The sequence below is a fragment of the Oppia nitens genome, unplaced genomic scaffold, assembly GCF_028296485.1.
Source record: "Oppia nitens isolate AA-2021 unplaced genomic scaffold, nextdenovo-longstitch-racon4-pilon3 scaffold16_pilon_pilon_pilon, whole genome shotgun sequence".
Classification (NCBI taxonomy): Eukaryota; Metazoa; Arthropoda; class Arachnida; order Sarcoptiformes; family Oppiidae; genus Oppia; species Oppia nitens.
The window spans coordinates 112,501-128,634 of NW_026533195.1; the positions used below are offsets into that span (position 1 = coordinate 112,501).

Sequence of the window (16,134 nt, forward strand, 5' to 3'; positions counted from 1 at the left end):
TTTTGTTTGAGAAAAAATACAAAAAAATATTATTTACTTTTTTTTTTGTCTTTTTTTTGGTTATTATCAAAAATGTATTTATATTTTTAAAACAAAAATCTAATTATAATTATCAGTATATAATTTTTTTTAGCAAAAATATATTATTTTTGGCTTAAATTTTACTGTAATTTATTAATTTTTTTTTTTTAAAAAAGAAATAATAGTTTGTTCTCTCATTTTGTAAGTTTAAACAAAACAAAACAAACAAAAAAAGCGATAAACAAAACAAAAAATATTTTTTATTTGTTGTAAACAATTGTAAGTTTTTTGTTATATTAAGATAAAAAAAAGTGATATCAAATAAAATTCTTTAAATATATTWAAAAAAAAAAAAATTTAAGTTATTTTATATTAATTATAATTAAAAAAAAATGATGAAAATTTCGAAAATTTATCAATAATTTAAACTAAATATATATTTAATAAATTAATAATTTAAACTAAATATTAATATAAAAAATTTTAGAATAAATTAATAAATAACTTTACCCCTCCCTCCCCCCCTAATAATCTAATCTAAAATTAGATCTAATTTATCTATCAAAAAAATAAATAATTCAATTTTAAAATAATTCAATTTATTTATTTGCTATTGTTTATCWCAAAAAAATCAATTTTTATCTATCTATCTATTAGTTTGTTATCAATAATTTAAATTTATTATTATTATTTTTTGAATATATATTATTTGAATCATAATTTATGATTAATATATACAGTATATACAGTATAATTAATATATATTTATTTTCTATATATATATATATGAAAATTTTTGTTACATTGAAAATAATTGTATGATAATTATTTTTGCAGCAAAAAAATAAATAAATAAAACAAAATTAAAACTATTTGTTGAAAAAACAAATCTGTGTAAACAATTTACACACACATAACAAAAAATTTAGACACAAAATTAGTTTTTACAGATGATATTAGTAATAATAATAATAATAATAATACTATTAATAAAATAATTTATTTTTATAAAACATTATTTAGTCAATAATAATATTATAAGTTTATACTTAAAAAAAAATATTATTAATAATAATAATACACTTATTATTATTATTATTATTAACTATATATATATAAAAAATGACCAGTAGAGATTTATTATTGATAATATTGAAAATATTATTAATTAGCTATAGTTATTTGATCGTGGTAATTTTAGGTGATTGCGGTTTCCCAGCCYTGCCAATGCACGCAACGGTTAGACCATTGCGTAGTGTCTATACGGAGGGCGAGGAGGTTSASTACTATTGCGAATACAAGGATCAGTATCTGATTGGTAACGGTAGCCGAAAGTGTATGAAAAGTCGATGGTCAGGGGATATACCACATTGCGGTACAGTATATATATATATATATATATACCTAATAATTAGTTATTAATAGATAATTAGTAATTAATATTAATTAGTTAGTTATATTTTATAACTTAGCTATATAAATTAGTATAATTATATTAACTTATATATAGTTATATATTATATAATATTAATTAGTATTAATTAATAATTAATAAATTTATAATAGGAATTAAAATAACATCAATAAATAAAATTATAGCTGGGTAAAAATAAGTTATTATGAAAAATTAAAATTATAAATATTAATTATAATAATAATAAATAAATAATAATTTTAAATTATAAAATATATAATTTAGTTTTTTTATATAAATAACTTATTTCACCCCAGCTATTATTTTTTGCTAATCTTATTTTAACTATTGAATCTATTAATTATAATTATTAATTATTAAATTTAAAATTTAATTAAAATAATTATACATAATTTGTTATAAAAAAAATTAGTATTATTGTTAAGTAAATTATAGTAGATTTTTTTGGTGGTTTGTTTTGTTTGAAAATAATTAAATAAAACTTAAAATACTATTTAATAATAATAGTAATAATTAAAAAAAATTGCTAGATCAATTAAGTTTTTGGTATTATTATTATCATATGTTATTAGGATTATATGAGTGCAACAAAAAATTAAATAAATAAAAATATTATTATACAGTATATTATAAGTTATATCTATTAATACTAATAATATTTTTTTTTATAAATTTAAATATTATTATTAGTTCGGGAATTACCGCGCCGTTGGCTGGAAACGATCGTAGCGGTCGACATAACCAATCATACGATTACTGGGACCTATACATCCCAGCAGCTGTACTATAGTAGTGGTGGTAGTACTAACTATTGGAAAGACTATGATAAGTATCAGTTGATGACCTACTACGGGAATCACGATAGTGCGGGAGAGTGTCTGCACACACAAATCAAGTCACAACGGGTACAGAAACTTCAATGGCTTGTAGTGTTCAAGTGGCCAATCGAGCAGATATATCAAGTAATAGTAGTGGTCAACACCGACGGTATGAGTTCCACGATAGATGTCCGTCAAAACGGATCGGTAATCTCCGGGGTATATGTTGGCCCCTATAGACAGTGTCTGGCCGAACGTGTCGAACAGGTAGACATCTATGAGAAACTCTACAGATATACCTATATCTGTGAACTGGTGGGCGACCCGAGCGTAAAACAGGACGATATTGAACACACTGATGGTGGAGGAGGAGGAGGTGATGCTAAAAATATAACCATCGATTTCGCTGTAAACCAGATAACTGTATGTGAACTACATGTACGCGAAACTATGTCCTACAGGCATACCTACAATCATGGGATGTGCGGCCAACCAGACATACCGCTGTATTCGACATACGAACCGGTCTACGACAGTAGTGGCTCCGGTATGTTATATTCGCCTATTGGCTACACTTTTAAATGCGATGACGGCTTTTATTTGGTCGGTAGCGAAGTTAGTATAGTCTACATACTGGTACCCATAGATACTAACCATTGATTGAAAACTTATTTTTTGTTGCGAAAACTAGAGTGTAATTTGCGGAAACAATCACAAATGGGTGGACCAGTTTCCCGGTTGTGTACCAAACAATACCTGTCCAATAATGCCCAATAAAGTAATCCAGGATCTATCGCTTACTGTCCACTATAATAAGCTGTACAGTAGCGGTATTGATGGCGATACGGTTGTCGGAATAACCGATAGTCAGGCTATCTATTCGTGCGATGATAAACCGATAGCACCAGCAGCTCATAATACTACCGGTGCTGCCGCTGGCACCCCCCGTATGACATTGTTTGGCGATTCTGTACAATTTTGTATGCCTAATGGCACATGGAGTGGCGAGGATCCAGTTTGTCTAGGTTAGTTAGGTTATCAAATTTTAAAAAATTAGCTAGATTATTTTTATAAAAAATTAGCTAGATTATTTTTTAAAATAAAATTAGCTAGATTATTTTTATAAAAAATTAGCTATATTATTTTTATAAAAAAATTAGCTAGATTATTTTTATATAAAAAAAATTAGCTAGATTATTTTTTTAAATAAAATTAACTAGATTATTTTTTAAAATAAAATTAGCTAGATTATTTTTATAAAAAAAATTTGCTAGATTATTTTTTTAAGTAAAATTAGCTAGATTATTTTTATAAAAAAATTAGCTATATTATTTTTATAAAAATAGCTATATTATTTTTATAAAAAAATTAGCTAGATAATTTTTTAATACTATAATTTATATTTTAATATATTAATAGATGAAAATGATTTTACATTATATTTGGCCGAATTAAATGAGTTTGTTTTGACACAAAAATCAAAACTACCCGATTTGTATGTATAGTAGTTTACATAGCCAACAACTAAAAAATATCTAACGGTGCTATCATTAACATACACTTGTCATTTAGTGCACGTCATCAGCACCCGCCAAACGATTGTGGTATACCGGCCATTCCCCGATACTCGCGTATATTCAACTACGATCCGGATCTGATTAACGTATATATAGCTCAGTTGAAAGGCGATATCGATATCAAACCCAGTTATCCGAATGGTACAGTTATTACCTATGGGTGCGAATCACGGTTCGACTATATGGCCAGCGATTTTGAACATCGTATCTGTATAGATGGTAGGTGGACGGGCCGGCTGGGCCGATGTTTTACGCCGGTTGGCGGTACCGATATTACACGTGTTATATCGGTACAGGAAAATACAGGTACGGCCCGACAGTCGTATCCGCCGATAAACACTACGGTTAACCATCGATACTGGAATTATATACAACACGGTATATATATATATATATATATAATTATAATAATAATAAACTACTGTACCCTTTAAAAAAACAACTATTATCTAGAAAATACCGATTGTGTCCAATTGGATCTGGTAGCCGACAAACAGTTTACCTGGACAATCTACCTGTCCCGGTCGGTTAAGATGTCCTATTTTGCTGTACGTTTTGGTACTGCAAATATATTTCATAATCTGGACGAAGATATGTTTCATGTGGACCGGGCATCGAAATTGGCCGGTGAACCCGTGCCTGTGAAAGCCGACATTGTGACTAACGGTTATGGTAGCGGTAAAATTGAGTGCGATGTGACCAAAGTGATTGAAACCGGTATGAACTCGGGTCTCACTCAGGTATCGTTCAGGTGTATGGATGAGCAGCAAAACAGTGGAAATAAAAAGTAATTTTTTTTTAAAAAATACATTATATACTAGTTTACAGTTAAGCCATACTCTCTGTCTCTCTGTCTCTCTGTCTCTCTGTCTCTCTGTCTCTCTGTCTCTCTGTCTCTCTGTCTCTCTGTCTCTCTGTCTCTCTGTCTCTCTGTCTCTCTGTCTCTCTGTCTCTCTGTCTCTCTGTCTCTCTGTCTCTCTGTCTCTCTGTCTCTCTGTCTCTCTGTCTCTCTGTCTCTCTGTCTCTCTGTCTCTCTGTCTCTCTGTCTCTCTGTCTCTCTGTCTCTCTGTCTCTCTGTCTCTCTGTCTCTCTGTCTCTCTGTCTCTCTGTCTCTCTGTCTCTCTGTCTCTCTGTCTCTCTGTCTCTCTGTCTCTCTGTCTCTCTGTCTCTCTGTCTCTCTGTCTCTCTGTCTCTCTGTCTCTCTGTCTCTCTGTCTCTCTGTCTCTCTGTCTCTCTGTCTCTCTGTCTCTCTGTCTCTCTGTCTCTCTGTCTTTCTAATGTCATAACAAAATGATACCTTTCCTTATTTTTTTATATAATAATTTTATAGGGAAAACCATAGACAACACTACTATGGCTATCGTCAGACAACTAACTTAATCAACATTCACATCAATCCCCAGGCCTTTCACCGTAGTTTTAATATGACTAACGAAACTACTGTCGCTTTTTGCGGACTAATGCTGTTCGAGGCTTCCGATAAATGCGGAACACCTGAAGTCGTACCCAATTCGGACGTCTATCTGAATCTGGAGGCCAATTATGTTCGCTATCAGTGTCACGATGGCTACAAACTGGTGGGCAACGAGTTTGTACGGTGTAGTCATTCGGGCAATTGGATAGTAAGTATCACTAAATAGTTTTGGGGAAATCATATTTTTTCTGAGCTAACCATACCTTTCCACACAATAATACCTATCATAGGATGACTTTCCTAAATGTGTTTTATACGAGTTGTGTCCAATTGATTCCGCCTACGGTACACTGGAGCGCAACTATTTCAATACGCTGGTTATCGATGGCCAGGATCGGGCCGTTTTGGGAACTATAGTCGAGTTCAGGTGCCGTTTGGAAAACCTTGAACAGGGCCGGCATATAATGATCGGTCCGCGAACGGCCATCTGTACGAAATCGGGTAAATGGAGTGTAGCCGAACCTATCTGTGCCGGTAATAATACCCTAATTACTAACTTAACTAAATTATTAACTAATTACTAATTATTAACTAATTACTAACTATTAAAAAAAATTAATATTAATAGACGACAAATATTTTCAACAATTCAAAACTATTGCCGATCAATATACTACTGGTGCCAGTATAGCCGTACCGATGACCATATTTATAGTATTATTACTACTGGCAGCGGTAATTGCTTCGGTATTTCTAATCTATCGGCGCTACGGTCTGTCTAATCGATGGTTGAATTGTTTGGATTGTTGTATCCGTCGTCGTCGGCCAACACGCCGATCGTCGACATTCATCAGCTATGGTCAGTCCAATCTCAGGGACAGTGTTATCAGTTTTGGCGAAACAAGTATCGGATCGTCGATGAGTGTCGGCGGCGGCGGTGGTGGCAATGGTTTCAATATATATAGTAGTAATAGTAGTAATAATAATAGTAATAGTAGTCATAATAATAATTACAATAATAATAATAATAATAGTCAACGAATTTCAGCTAATCTTATTAAAATGTAATTTAAAAAATTAATTTTTTGTTTAATAAATATATTAATTAATTGATTAAATTTGAAAATAAAATAACTAAATAATATATATTATTATTTATAAATTTAAAAAAATAAATAATTAATAGTGTGTTTTTTGTGACTAATTTTATTTATAATTTAATTATATAATACTACTATTACTATAGATTTTTTTTTAAAATTACAAAAACTTTATTATACAGTTATATGTTATGTTTGATAAAAATTAATTTATTATTAATAAATAATATTTCATTATATTTCGTTACTTAAGTACTTAAACTTTGTACTATTAAATTATTATTATTATTATACAGTACTTAAATATTATTAAATAAAAAAATAGTGATAATATAAAGTATTGAATATAATTACAAGTGACTTAACAATAATGATAATAAATATTTATACAGTTAAACAAATTTAGTGTTTTATTATAATAATATAAAAAAAATTGTTGAAAATAAACAAAATTATTTGAGAAAAATATAATGATTATAATATTTTTAAATGTAATTTTGATTCAATCAATTCTAATATATAATTTTAATAGTATTTTTGCATTAAATATAACTACACCTAATATACAGGTATTTTAAAAAAAAATATTTATAATATCATATGATTTTTAATTTTTAAAAAAAATTTAGTTAAAGGATAGTTATATTTATCTATGCGGCGGTCAAAATGATACGACAACAACAGCGCGCGTGTTGTCCACGTGTTATAAATATAATACCCGATTCAACCCGGGTATTTGGCAACCGATAGCCGATATGTCTATTGAACGGCAATGGTTTGGTTTGGTTTCATACGGTACTAATAATCATCAATTGTATGCAATGGGCGGTTGGAATGTATGGATATTTTTTTCAATTAGAAAATAAAATTAAAAATATAAAAAAATTAAAATTATTTTTTGATTATTAAGGGTAGGGATGGTATGAATAGTGTCGAAACATACGATACGCAAACAAATAAATGGAAACCAATGTCCGTATCTATGAATTTAAAACGCGGGTATAAATAAATAATTAAATTAATTAATTTTATTTTATTTTATTAATAAAAAATTATTAATTATTTTTTTTTGGCTTAATTTAATAGTAATTTTGGTGTAGCCGTTATTAATGATAGTATTTATGTATGCGGTGGACATCAGGGTAAATCTAAATAATTTTAAAAATTTTGTTAACAAAAAAAAATAAAATTTTAAATAATTTAACTAAATTTAAATATATTTATGTATATATATTGTTATATAATTATTAATATATTATAAATATTTTTTAGCTAATTCAGGATCTATTTTAAATCAATGTGAATATTATTCAGCAAATAAATGGCTGTTTACGACATCAATGATTGAGTGTCGGCGTGGTCTGGCACTGGTAGCTCACTGTGGCTATCTATACGCTATTGGTGGGGGTAGTCGTATTGATGGTGGATACATGAATTCAATGGAAAAATATGATATACTAGCTAAGCGATGGTCAGCTACTAATTTGACTAATATGCATTCAACAAGGTAGATTAATTATTATTTTAATTTTTTTTTAAATTTTAATTTTATTAGATATTAAAAAAGTTAAAAATTAAATTATCATCAATTAGATATCAATTTGGTGCAGCATCATTTTTAGGCAATATATATGTTTGTGGCGGTGCGGGTAATAGTAATGGTAAAACATGCGAAACATATGATCCCAGGGCTAACCAATGGACACCAATTGGTTATTAATTTTTTTTTAAATAAATATTTTGATTTGAATTTATATATAAATATTTTTATATGAATTTATAAATAAATATTTTTATATGAATTTATAAATTATATTTTGATATGAATTTATAAATTATATTTTGATATAAATTTATAAATAAATATTTTGATWTGAATTTATAAATAAATTATATTTTKATATGAATTTATAAATTATATTTTGATATGAATTTATAAATTATATTTTGATATGAATTTATAAATTATATTTTAATATGAATTTATAAATTATATTTWGATATGAATTTATAAATTATATTTTGATATAAATTTATAAATCAAAATTTTTTTTTACAAATAATTTTACTAATTAATAATTTTTTTAAAAWWTTTTTAGCATCAATGAATATTAAACGATTGAATTTTAAATTAATTGTTTTTCAAAATAAATTATATGCATTGGGAGGCGATACAAGTATTATTTTAATTATTATTATTAAAAAATACATATAAAAATTTATAATAATTAATTTAATTATAATTTTTTTAATAACAAAATAATTTTCTACTAATATTATTTATTATTTTTAGGCGATGGCATCACCAACACTGTTGAAATATATGATGAAAATCAAAATCAATGGCATTATACTAATATAACATTGCCTTATAAATTGGATTCATATGGGGTATTAATTTTTAAAAAAAAAATTAAATGATTAGTTTTAAAAAATTTATTAATTTATTAATTAAATTTTTTAATTTTAGGCTGCAGTTATAACATAATACATAATTATTATTATAAAAATATATCAACAATATTTATTAGTATTATTATTTTTATACTAAATTTAGTAATTAATTTAGTAACTATTAATTATGATTTTATTCAACATAAAAAATTATTCAATTATAATTCAATAAATATTTGTTTAAATAATAATTTTACTAATTATTAAAAACATTTTTATCCTGAATTATATATATATATATATTTATATATAAATAATACAAATTTATTTTAATATATTGTACAATACTGTACTTGTATTACTGTATTGTACAATATTATATATATATATATATATATATATACGGTATATAAATTATATGTGTATACTATATACTGTACTATGTATGCAAATATTGATTTTTTGTGTGCATTTGTTTGTATTAAATATAAAAATTTTATTTTTATTCAAGGATTACACACACACACACACACACACACACACACACACACACACACACACACACACACACACACACACACACACACACACACACACACACACACACACACACACTGTACAATGTTTAGTATTGAAATAAATAAATAAATAAATAATTATATATATATATATAAAAATCCATCAAAAATCTAGATCTATTCAAGGTAAATCAGCTACTAAAATTTATTTTCAAGTAAAAAAATTATATACTAACTTTAATTTATTTTTAAATTTATATATATATTTGACTTATAGATCTTAAATTATGATTAGATACTACATAAACAATAAAAATACTAATTTATTGTTAAAAAAAATTTGTTTTGTTTAATTAATTTTTATAAAATAATTTACACAAAAAAATCACAAAATATTGATAGTTGATACATTTTTTTTTAAATAAATCATAATTAAATTTTATTATTATTTTCAAATTGAAATGTATTAGAAACATAATTTTGTATAATATATAACTTATTGGACTTTAACTATTGTGTAATATATATATATATATATATATATCAATATAATATTACTATAAATATAATCTTTAAATATTTTTTCGACATATAAGTAGATTACACTTACAAAGTACACACAAAAAATAAATAAATAGATTTTTATAATAATCGTATCGATAAAAAAATTATTACTAATAAAATACTACTTTATATATATATATATATGGTTTTAAATACAAAACATTACATACTATTCACATGATATCAATTATTATCATTATTTTTTTAAAAATAATAATAATTCAGATTAATATATTTTATACATTGTATATAATTTTTTTTTAAAAAACTAGATAAGCAATCATCTTAACAAACAAACAAACAAAACTAATAATAATAATAATAATTGTAATATAATATCAATTTGATCTTTCAAGGTAATCTCCAGGTAAAACATATACTGTATATATAATTTTTGTTACATATTTTATTTCAATTTGAAATCTCATCAAGGTTTGTAGATACAATATATATATATATATATAGTATAATTATAATAGTGTATATTTTTAAACATAAACATACGGCACACACACACACAATGTTATACACATACACACAAAATACACTATATATATTACTATACTATGTATGCTAAGCAACCGTAACTATTAATAATAAATATATGTAATATAAACATATAGTCTAGTGTACCATATATTCTGTGATGTGAGAGGCAGTGTGTGTGTGTGTGTGTGTGTGTRTGTGTGTGTGTGTATGTGTGTCTGTGTGTATGTGTGTGTATGTGTGTATGTGTGTATGTATGTGTGTGTATGTGTGTGTGTGTATGTATGTGTATATATGTATGTATGTGTGTATATATATGTGTGTGTGTATTTGTATGTATGTATGTATGTATGTATGTGTGTATGTATGTGTGTGTATGTGTGTCTATGTGTATATGTATGTATGTGTGTATATATGTATGTATGTGTGTATATATGTATGTATGTGTGTGTGTGTKTCTATGTATGTRTGTGTGTGTGTCTATAACAGTGTGTACTGTACAGTAATATGCGTATATATATATAAAAAAAATAAAGCAGAACTTGCTATATATAATAGTTATATTGAGATTGCACAGTACTGTACCTATATATATATATATATAACTTATATACAGTATATATWACTKCTATACAATAGATTCTGTGTGTGTGTGTGTGTATGTGTATGAGTGTGTATATATCATACAATCAGCACCGGTATGTTCGAGTCTATGGTGTTCTCTCTCTGCACACACACACACACACACACACACACACACACACAGTAGGCATCGCTTAGTGTCTGTGATTGGTTGTGAACAGTCAGCACAACCATTCAAGGTTATGATGAATGGCCTTCATTTAACTAGTCATTACACACACAGTTGTCTTATGCCGTCGATAGGAGTTTTGTTTGGTGTGGTGTCTGTATGTAATGTAGTGTACTGTATGTGTCTCCCTGTCCTCAACATCATCACCACTGATACTACTCTACACACACACACACACTTGAATAATAATAATAATAATAGAAATGACAGCTAAATACTGTATATATACAGTATATTTCAAAATAAAAAGATATTGAAATACTAGTTATACTGTATATACAAACAAACAGTATATAACTAACTATAAAATAAAAACCACTGAATTTATAAATGAATTTTTTTATGTATGTGTTATTAATACAGTGTTATATACGATAGTATAATATATACGTTAATATAATATCTATATATATATATATACTGTATATATATATATATGCGAATGCGCTTAAAAAAAATACATTATGAATATCGATAGTAATAGTAATAATATTAATAATAATAATATATATAAATATATTTTTTTGTCGCAAATACTATAAGAAATTTTATTTATTTAAAAAAATTTATTAATTCAATGTTAAAATCTAACTAACAGTTTAGTGATTAATAATAATTAATATATATATATAATATATATATATATATATATATATATATATATATATATATATATATATACAATTCAATTGATTGTATTGAAGTTTAATATATATATATATATATATAATAATTATTAAAAATATTTAATTAAAACAACAATCAGTGCTATTGTATTGTCGAAAAATATATATATATATATATATATTCTGTGATATATTTATTTTTTGTTTAGTTAATAATAATATTTAATTAATTAAATTAAATTATTTATTTTTATCTATAATTCGTATAATTAATAAGTAATTAAATTTTGACGTTTTTTTTGTGTAAATTAATTTCTTATTATTACTATAAAAAAATTTTGTAATAATAATAATAATAATAATTTCAATTAAATATAGACTGAAATGAAGGCCAAATGTAAGCAAAATCGATAAAAAATATAATTTCTTATTAAATAAAATTAATTTTTATATTCATTATATATTATATTATATTTCTATTTATATATATATATATAAATTATTATAATGTATTATCATTGTTAATAATCATTGCTAGTTGTATATAAAAAAAATTAATTAATTAAGAAAAATGTATGATTATGATAAAATATTTTATTTTATTTTTTGATTTTAGTTTTAATACACTTATTAACACTGTAATGCAATTAATTAATGATTATTATTTAGTTAAAAAAATATTATATATTGTTGTTAATACTAGTAAAATAAAAATATTTTAAATTTTATAAATATTTATATATTGCAAGTTCATATTTTTARTAAACTAATATATTATTGATAATTAAATACTAGTTTTTTTAAATAAAAATTTCAATTATAATGTCGACTTTAAACAGTAATTATTTAATTTTGTTTTATTTTTATATTTAWACATATATTTATTCATATAAGATAATAATAATTATAATAATATAATATTTATAAAATTATTTTATCGATATTTATTGTTTTTTTATTATATATTTAATTATAAGTATCTATCTATTTATCTATTTTATTATATAAATATTTAAATAATAATAATAAAATATTATAACTTATAATTTTTATATCGTATCTAAATATTTTTATTTTTATTTTTTWTAAAAAAAAATATTATAATAATTATAATWATTATTTTTTATTTTTTTAGATGATATAAATTGTTTGCATTTCAACAAACTATCGATTAGTAGTAGTAGTAATAGTAGTAGTAATTCACCGAAAATTTACGGCAATTCCGGGTCGGCATCGATGGACACTACGGGCAGCGGCGGMGGCGGTGTCGGCAGTGGTAGCTCCGGGAGTCGCGGCGGCAGCGGTGGCGGTAGTRGTGGACAAGTATTGCCGCGCATAGACTTCCCGTCAAACAAATTTGAACGCTATATGAATATGAATAATAATAATAATAATAATAATAATAATAGTAACGATAGGTACTATAAATCACCATCATCAAAATATCATAAATAATTAATTAATTAATAATAATAATCATTATATCAATCAATGAATCAATCAATCATTATCATTAATTTATTAATTTTTAGTTGATTTTAATTATTTATTTTAAAAACAATTAATTTATATAATATAAATGCATTTCAATTATTATTATAATGTTGTAATTTATTATTATTATTATTATTATTATCTAACTAATATGTGTGTATAGAAATTTTTTTGTGTAAAAAACAACATTATTTCAAATGTTCACCTGGGCACATTTTTTAAAAAATARTTAATTAAGTTATTTATTTATAAATAATTATTATTATAATTTATTTATTTTATTTATTTATTACACATTATTATTATTATTAATGTTTATTGTTTCATAATTMATTAGTTTTGTGTCTATCTGTATATATATTTATTGATTGAATTATTTTTTAATAATAATAATAATAATAATAATTACCATGATACATTTATGTTAAAATACATACATACATACACACACAAATCAATACATTTATTTAAACTATAGTTAACAATGTTGTCAAATCTCAAATGTTATTAATAATAATAATAATATATTAATGTTTTTAAAAACTTTTTAATTAAAAAAAACATTAATATACAATACTATAATATTTATATACATATACAATATATCTATATATATATATACAGTATATATTGTATTATGCTAAAAAAATTACATATTTTATTTTATTTATAAAAATAATACATAATTGCACATAAACAACATAAATTATAATTATATTTTTTTTATAAACATTAATAATAATAATGTCACATTATTTTTTAAATATACAACTTAATAATATATTTATATATATATATAATAGTAACTTATTGAAAACTTATACGGGTTTATTTTTTTATTGACAAAAAAATATATATTTGTAATTAAGGTTGGGTAATAATAATAATAATATTTTTGTGTAATACATAGAGTGTAATAATAATAATAATAATATTTTTTGATGAATAGATATAGTTTTATTATTAGTTTTTTAATCTACGACATTTTAATTGTGCAACAAAATAATATAAATATATATATATATAATATTTTTGTCATCATCCAGGAAAAATATGTAATTTTTTTAAAAATACATATAATATATTTATTATAAATATATTTTTTTAAATACAAGTATAAAAATATTATTTATTTATTTTGTGACAATTTTTTTTTTAAAGATAATATGAAAAATAATAATTTTTGTAAACATTAATAAATTTAAAATTTAATAATCATTATATATATATATATATATATAGAGAGAGAGAGAGAGAGAGAGAAAGAAAGAGAGATAATATTTTTAATTACAACACAAAAATACTGTATAAATGTATTTATTTTATTATAAATATTTAAAAAACGCTTAATTTGTAAAAAATAATAATTAAATAGAAAACTATTTTTTTGAACAAATTCTTTAAAACAAAAAAAAATAAATATAATTTGTAAAAATCATTTTGTGTTAGAAATAATAATTTAAAAAAAACTAAAATAAATAAAACTAAAAAAATATTTGAATTTTTTGTGTATTTAAAATTACTTTGTTGATTTTTTTTATTTTAGAAAAATAAACAAGATAAAACATAATTGGCAAACTAAATATTTTAAACAACAAAAATAAATGAATAAAAATATCATTTTATTTATAAAAAAAAAAATTAAATTATAATATAATATCTTTAAATTACTAAAATTTAAAGTAATTAAATTATATATTGTATATTAAATTTTTTATTTATTGACGTAATTTATGTATTACTAGTATATGTATATTTTCAGCCATGATGAATTTGAACATAATTATTGTCTAGGACAATTAAGCTCCTGGTATTTATAGCTAGCAGAGTGGCGCAGTGGAAGCGTGCTGGGCCCATAACCCAGAGGTCCGTGGATCGAAACCACGCTCTGCTACATTAAATTTTTTGTCTAATTTTTGAACTATTAAAAATTTTTTTTATAATAAATTTTAATTTATTACAAAAAAATTATTAGAAACTTAACTAATTTAAAAAAAAAAATTATATTTATATATATAGTTTAATAAATTGAGTTTATATTTTAATTGTATTTATTTTTATATTATTATTATTAGGATACTTATATTATATGTATTGATAATATATATGTCAATCAATAGTTTATTTTTTTATAATACAGTAATAATAATAATAATAATACAGTAGTATTAAAAAAATTATGATAATTATATTTTAAATGATTTACATATACAATAATAAAAACTAATTATGTTTTTTAGCAAAATGATAATAATTACTAATAAATATAAAATATTAATTTAAATAAAATATTTTTAAAAAAAATATAAACTATATATATACTGTATATGATATGAGAGATATATATATATTTAAATAATTATTAATTTAATGATTAATACAGTAAAAAATATATATTTTGTTTTTTAATATTCATAATCATTATAATAAATTCGTTGCGATTGTTGTCGTCTCCTATTATAATAGTTATCCGACTGTCCTCTAGTCCTCCTATTATAATCATCCGACTGTCCTTTCGATCGTAACTTTTTTGATGGCCTATCATCAGTAGGCGGTGTTGTTGTCAACTGATGTAATGGTGGTCTGGGTGTCAATCGTCGGACGGTCGGAAACTCCGGGTTATAGTGTCGTATCGGACGCCGTGTCCGCCATTGACAGTCAACCATTGATAAGTGTAATGTAATCACAATTATGGTAACCATTATAATTGTCGACAACAAACTAATCACTATATTATTAAAGTTTTTCATTATTAAAATTCAAAAAATATTATTATTATTATTATTGAATTTATTTTAATAGATTTATTATTATTAGTATATATATATTTTTAAATAGAAATTTGAAACTATTTATGACTAATTAAATCACACATT

The 16,134-nt window shown here is 23.5% G+C and overlaps 3 protein-coding genes and 1 non-coding gene across 4 annotated transcripts in view; all 4 read left to right on the plus strand.

The window, feature by feature from the left end:
- The window catches only part of LOC128965171 (uncharacterized), a 7,651-nt gene extending 1,318 nt beyond the window's left edge, over window positions 1–6,333 (plus strand). Inside the window, exons 2-11 of the mRNA XM_054311824.1 lie at window positions 1,223–1,396; window positions 2,147–2,889; window positions 2,966–3,299; window positions 3,694–3,769; window positions 3,847–4,229; window positions 4,305–4,638; window positions 5,182–5,473; window positions 5,556–5,799; window positions 5,894–6,208; window positions 6,314–6,333. Coding sequence (XP_054167799.1) covers window positions 1,223–1,396; window positions 2,147–2,889; window positions 2,966–3,299; window positions 3,694–3,769; window positions 3,847–4,229; window positions 4,305–4,638; window positions 5,182–5,473; window positions 5,556–5,799; window positions 5,894–6,208; window positions 6,314–6,333 — 2,915 coding nt within the window. The remainder of the gene's footprint in view (window positions 1–1,222; window positions 1,397–2,146; window positions 2,890–2,965; window positions 3,300–3,693; window positions 3,770–3,846; window positions 4,230–4,304; window positions 4,639–5,181; window positions 5,474–5,555; window positions 5,800–5,893; window positions 6,209–6,313) is intronic.
- Window positions 6,334–7,027: 694 nt separating this feature from the next.
- On the plus strand, window positions 7,028–8,887 carry LOC128965015 (kelch-like protein 20). Its single transcript, XM_054311666.1, has 8 exons — window positions 7,028–7,201; window positions 7,276–7,364; window positions 7,452–7,507; window positions 7,638–7,872; window positions 7,959–8,077; window positions 8,465–8,542; window positions 8,659–8,756; window positions 8,836–8,887. Exons 1-8 carry the CDS (start codon window positions 7,121–7,123, stop codon window positions 8,851–8,853), a joined length of 774 nt encoding a protein of 257 aa, XP_054167641.1. The 5' UTR covers window positions 7,028–7,120; the 3' UTR covers window positions 8,854–8,887.
- Window positions 8,888–12,120: 3,233 nt separating this feature from the next.
- On the plus strand, window positions 12,121–13,219 carry LOC128965172 (probable serine/threonine-protein kinase DDB_G0267514). Its single transcript, XM_054311825.1, has 2 exons — window positions 12,121–12,161; window positions 12,900–13,219. Exons 1-2 carry the CDS (start codon window positions 12,149–12,151, stop codon window positions 13,217–13,219), a joined length of 333 nt encoding a protein of 110 aa, XP_054167800.1. The 5' UTR covers window positions 12,121–12,148.
- Window positions 13,220–15,080: 1,861 nt separating this feature from the next.
- On the plus strand, window positions 15,081–15,152 carry Trnam-cau (transfer RNA methionine (anticodon CAU)). Its single transcript has one exon. It is a non-coding gene; the product is annotated as a tRNA-Met (tRNA).
- Window positions 15,153–16,134: the final 982 nt, after the last annotated feature.

Coding starts and splice junctions, on each gene's coding strand:
- LOC128965015 (XM_054311666.1), top strand. CDS start 7,121: ATGTCTATTGAACGGCAATGGTTTGGTTTGGTTTCATACGGTACTAAT. Junction 7,508..7,637: donor TGTATGCGGTGGACATCAGG/GTAAATCTAAAT, acceptor AATATTTTTTAG/CTAATTCAGGATCTATTTTA. Junction 7,873..7,958: donor ACTAATATGCATTCAACAAG/GTAGATTAATTA, acceptor ATCATCAATTAG/ATATCAATTTGGTGCAGCAT.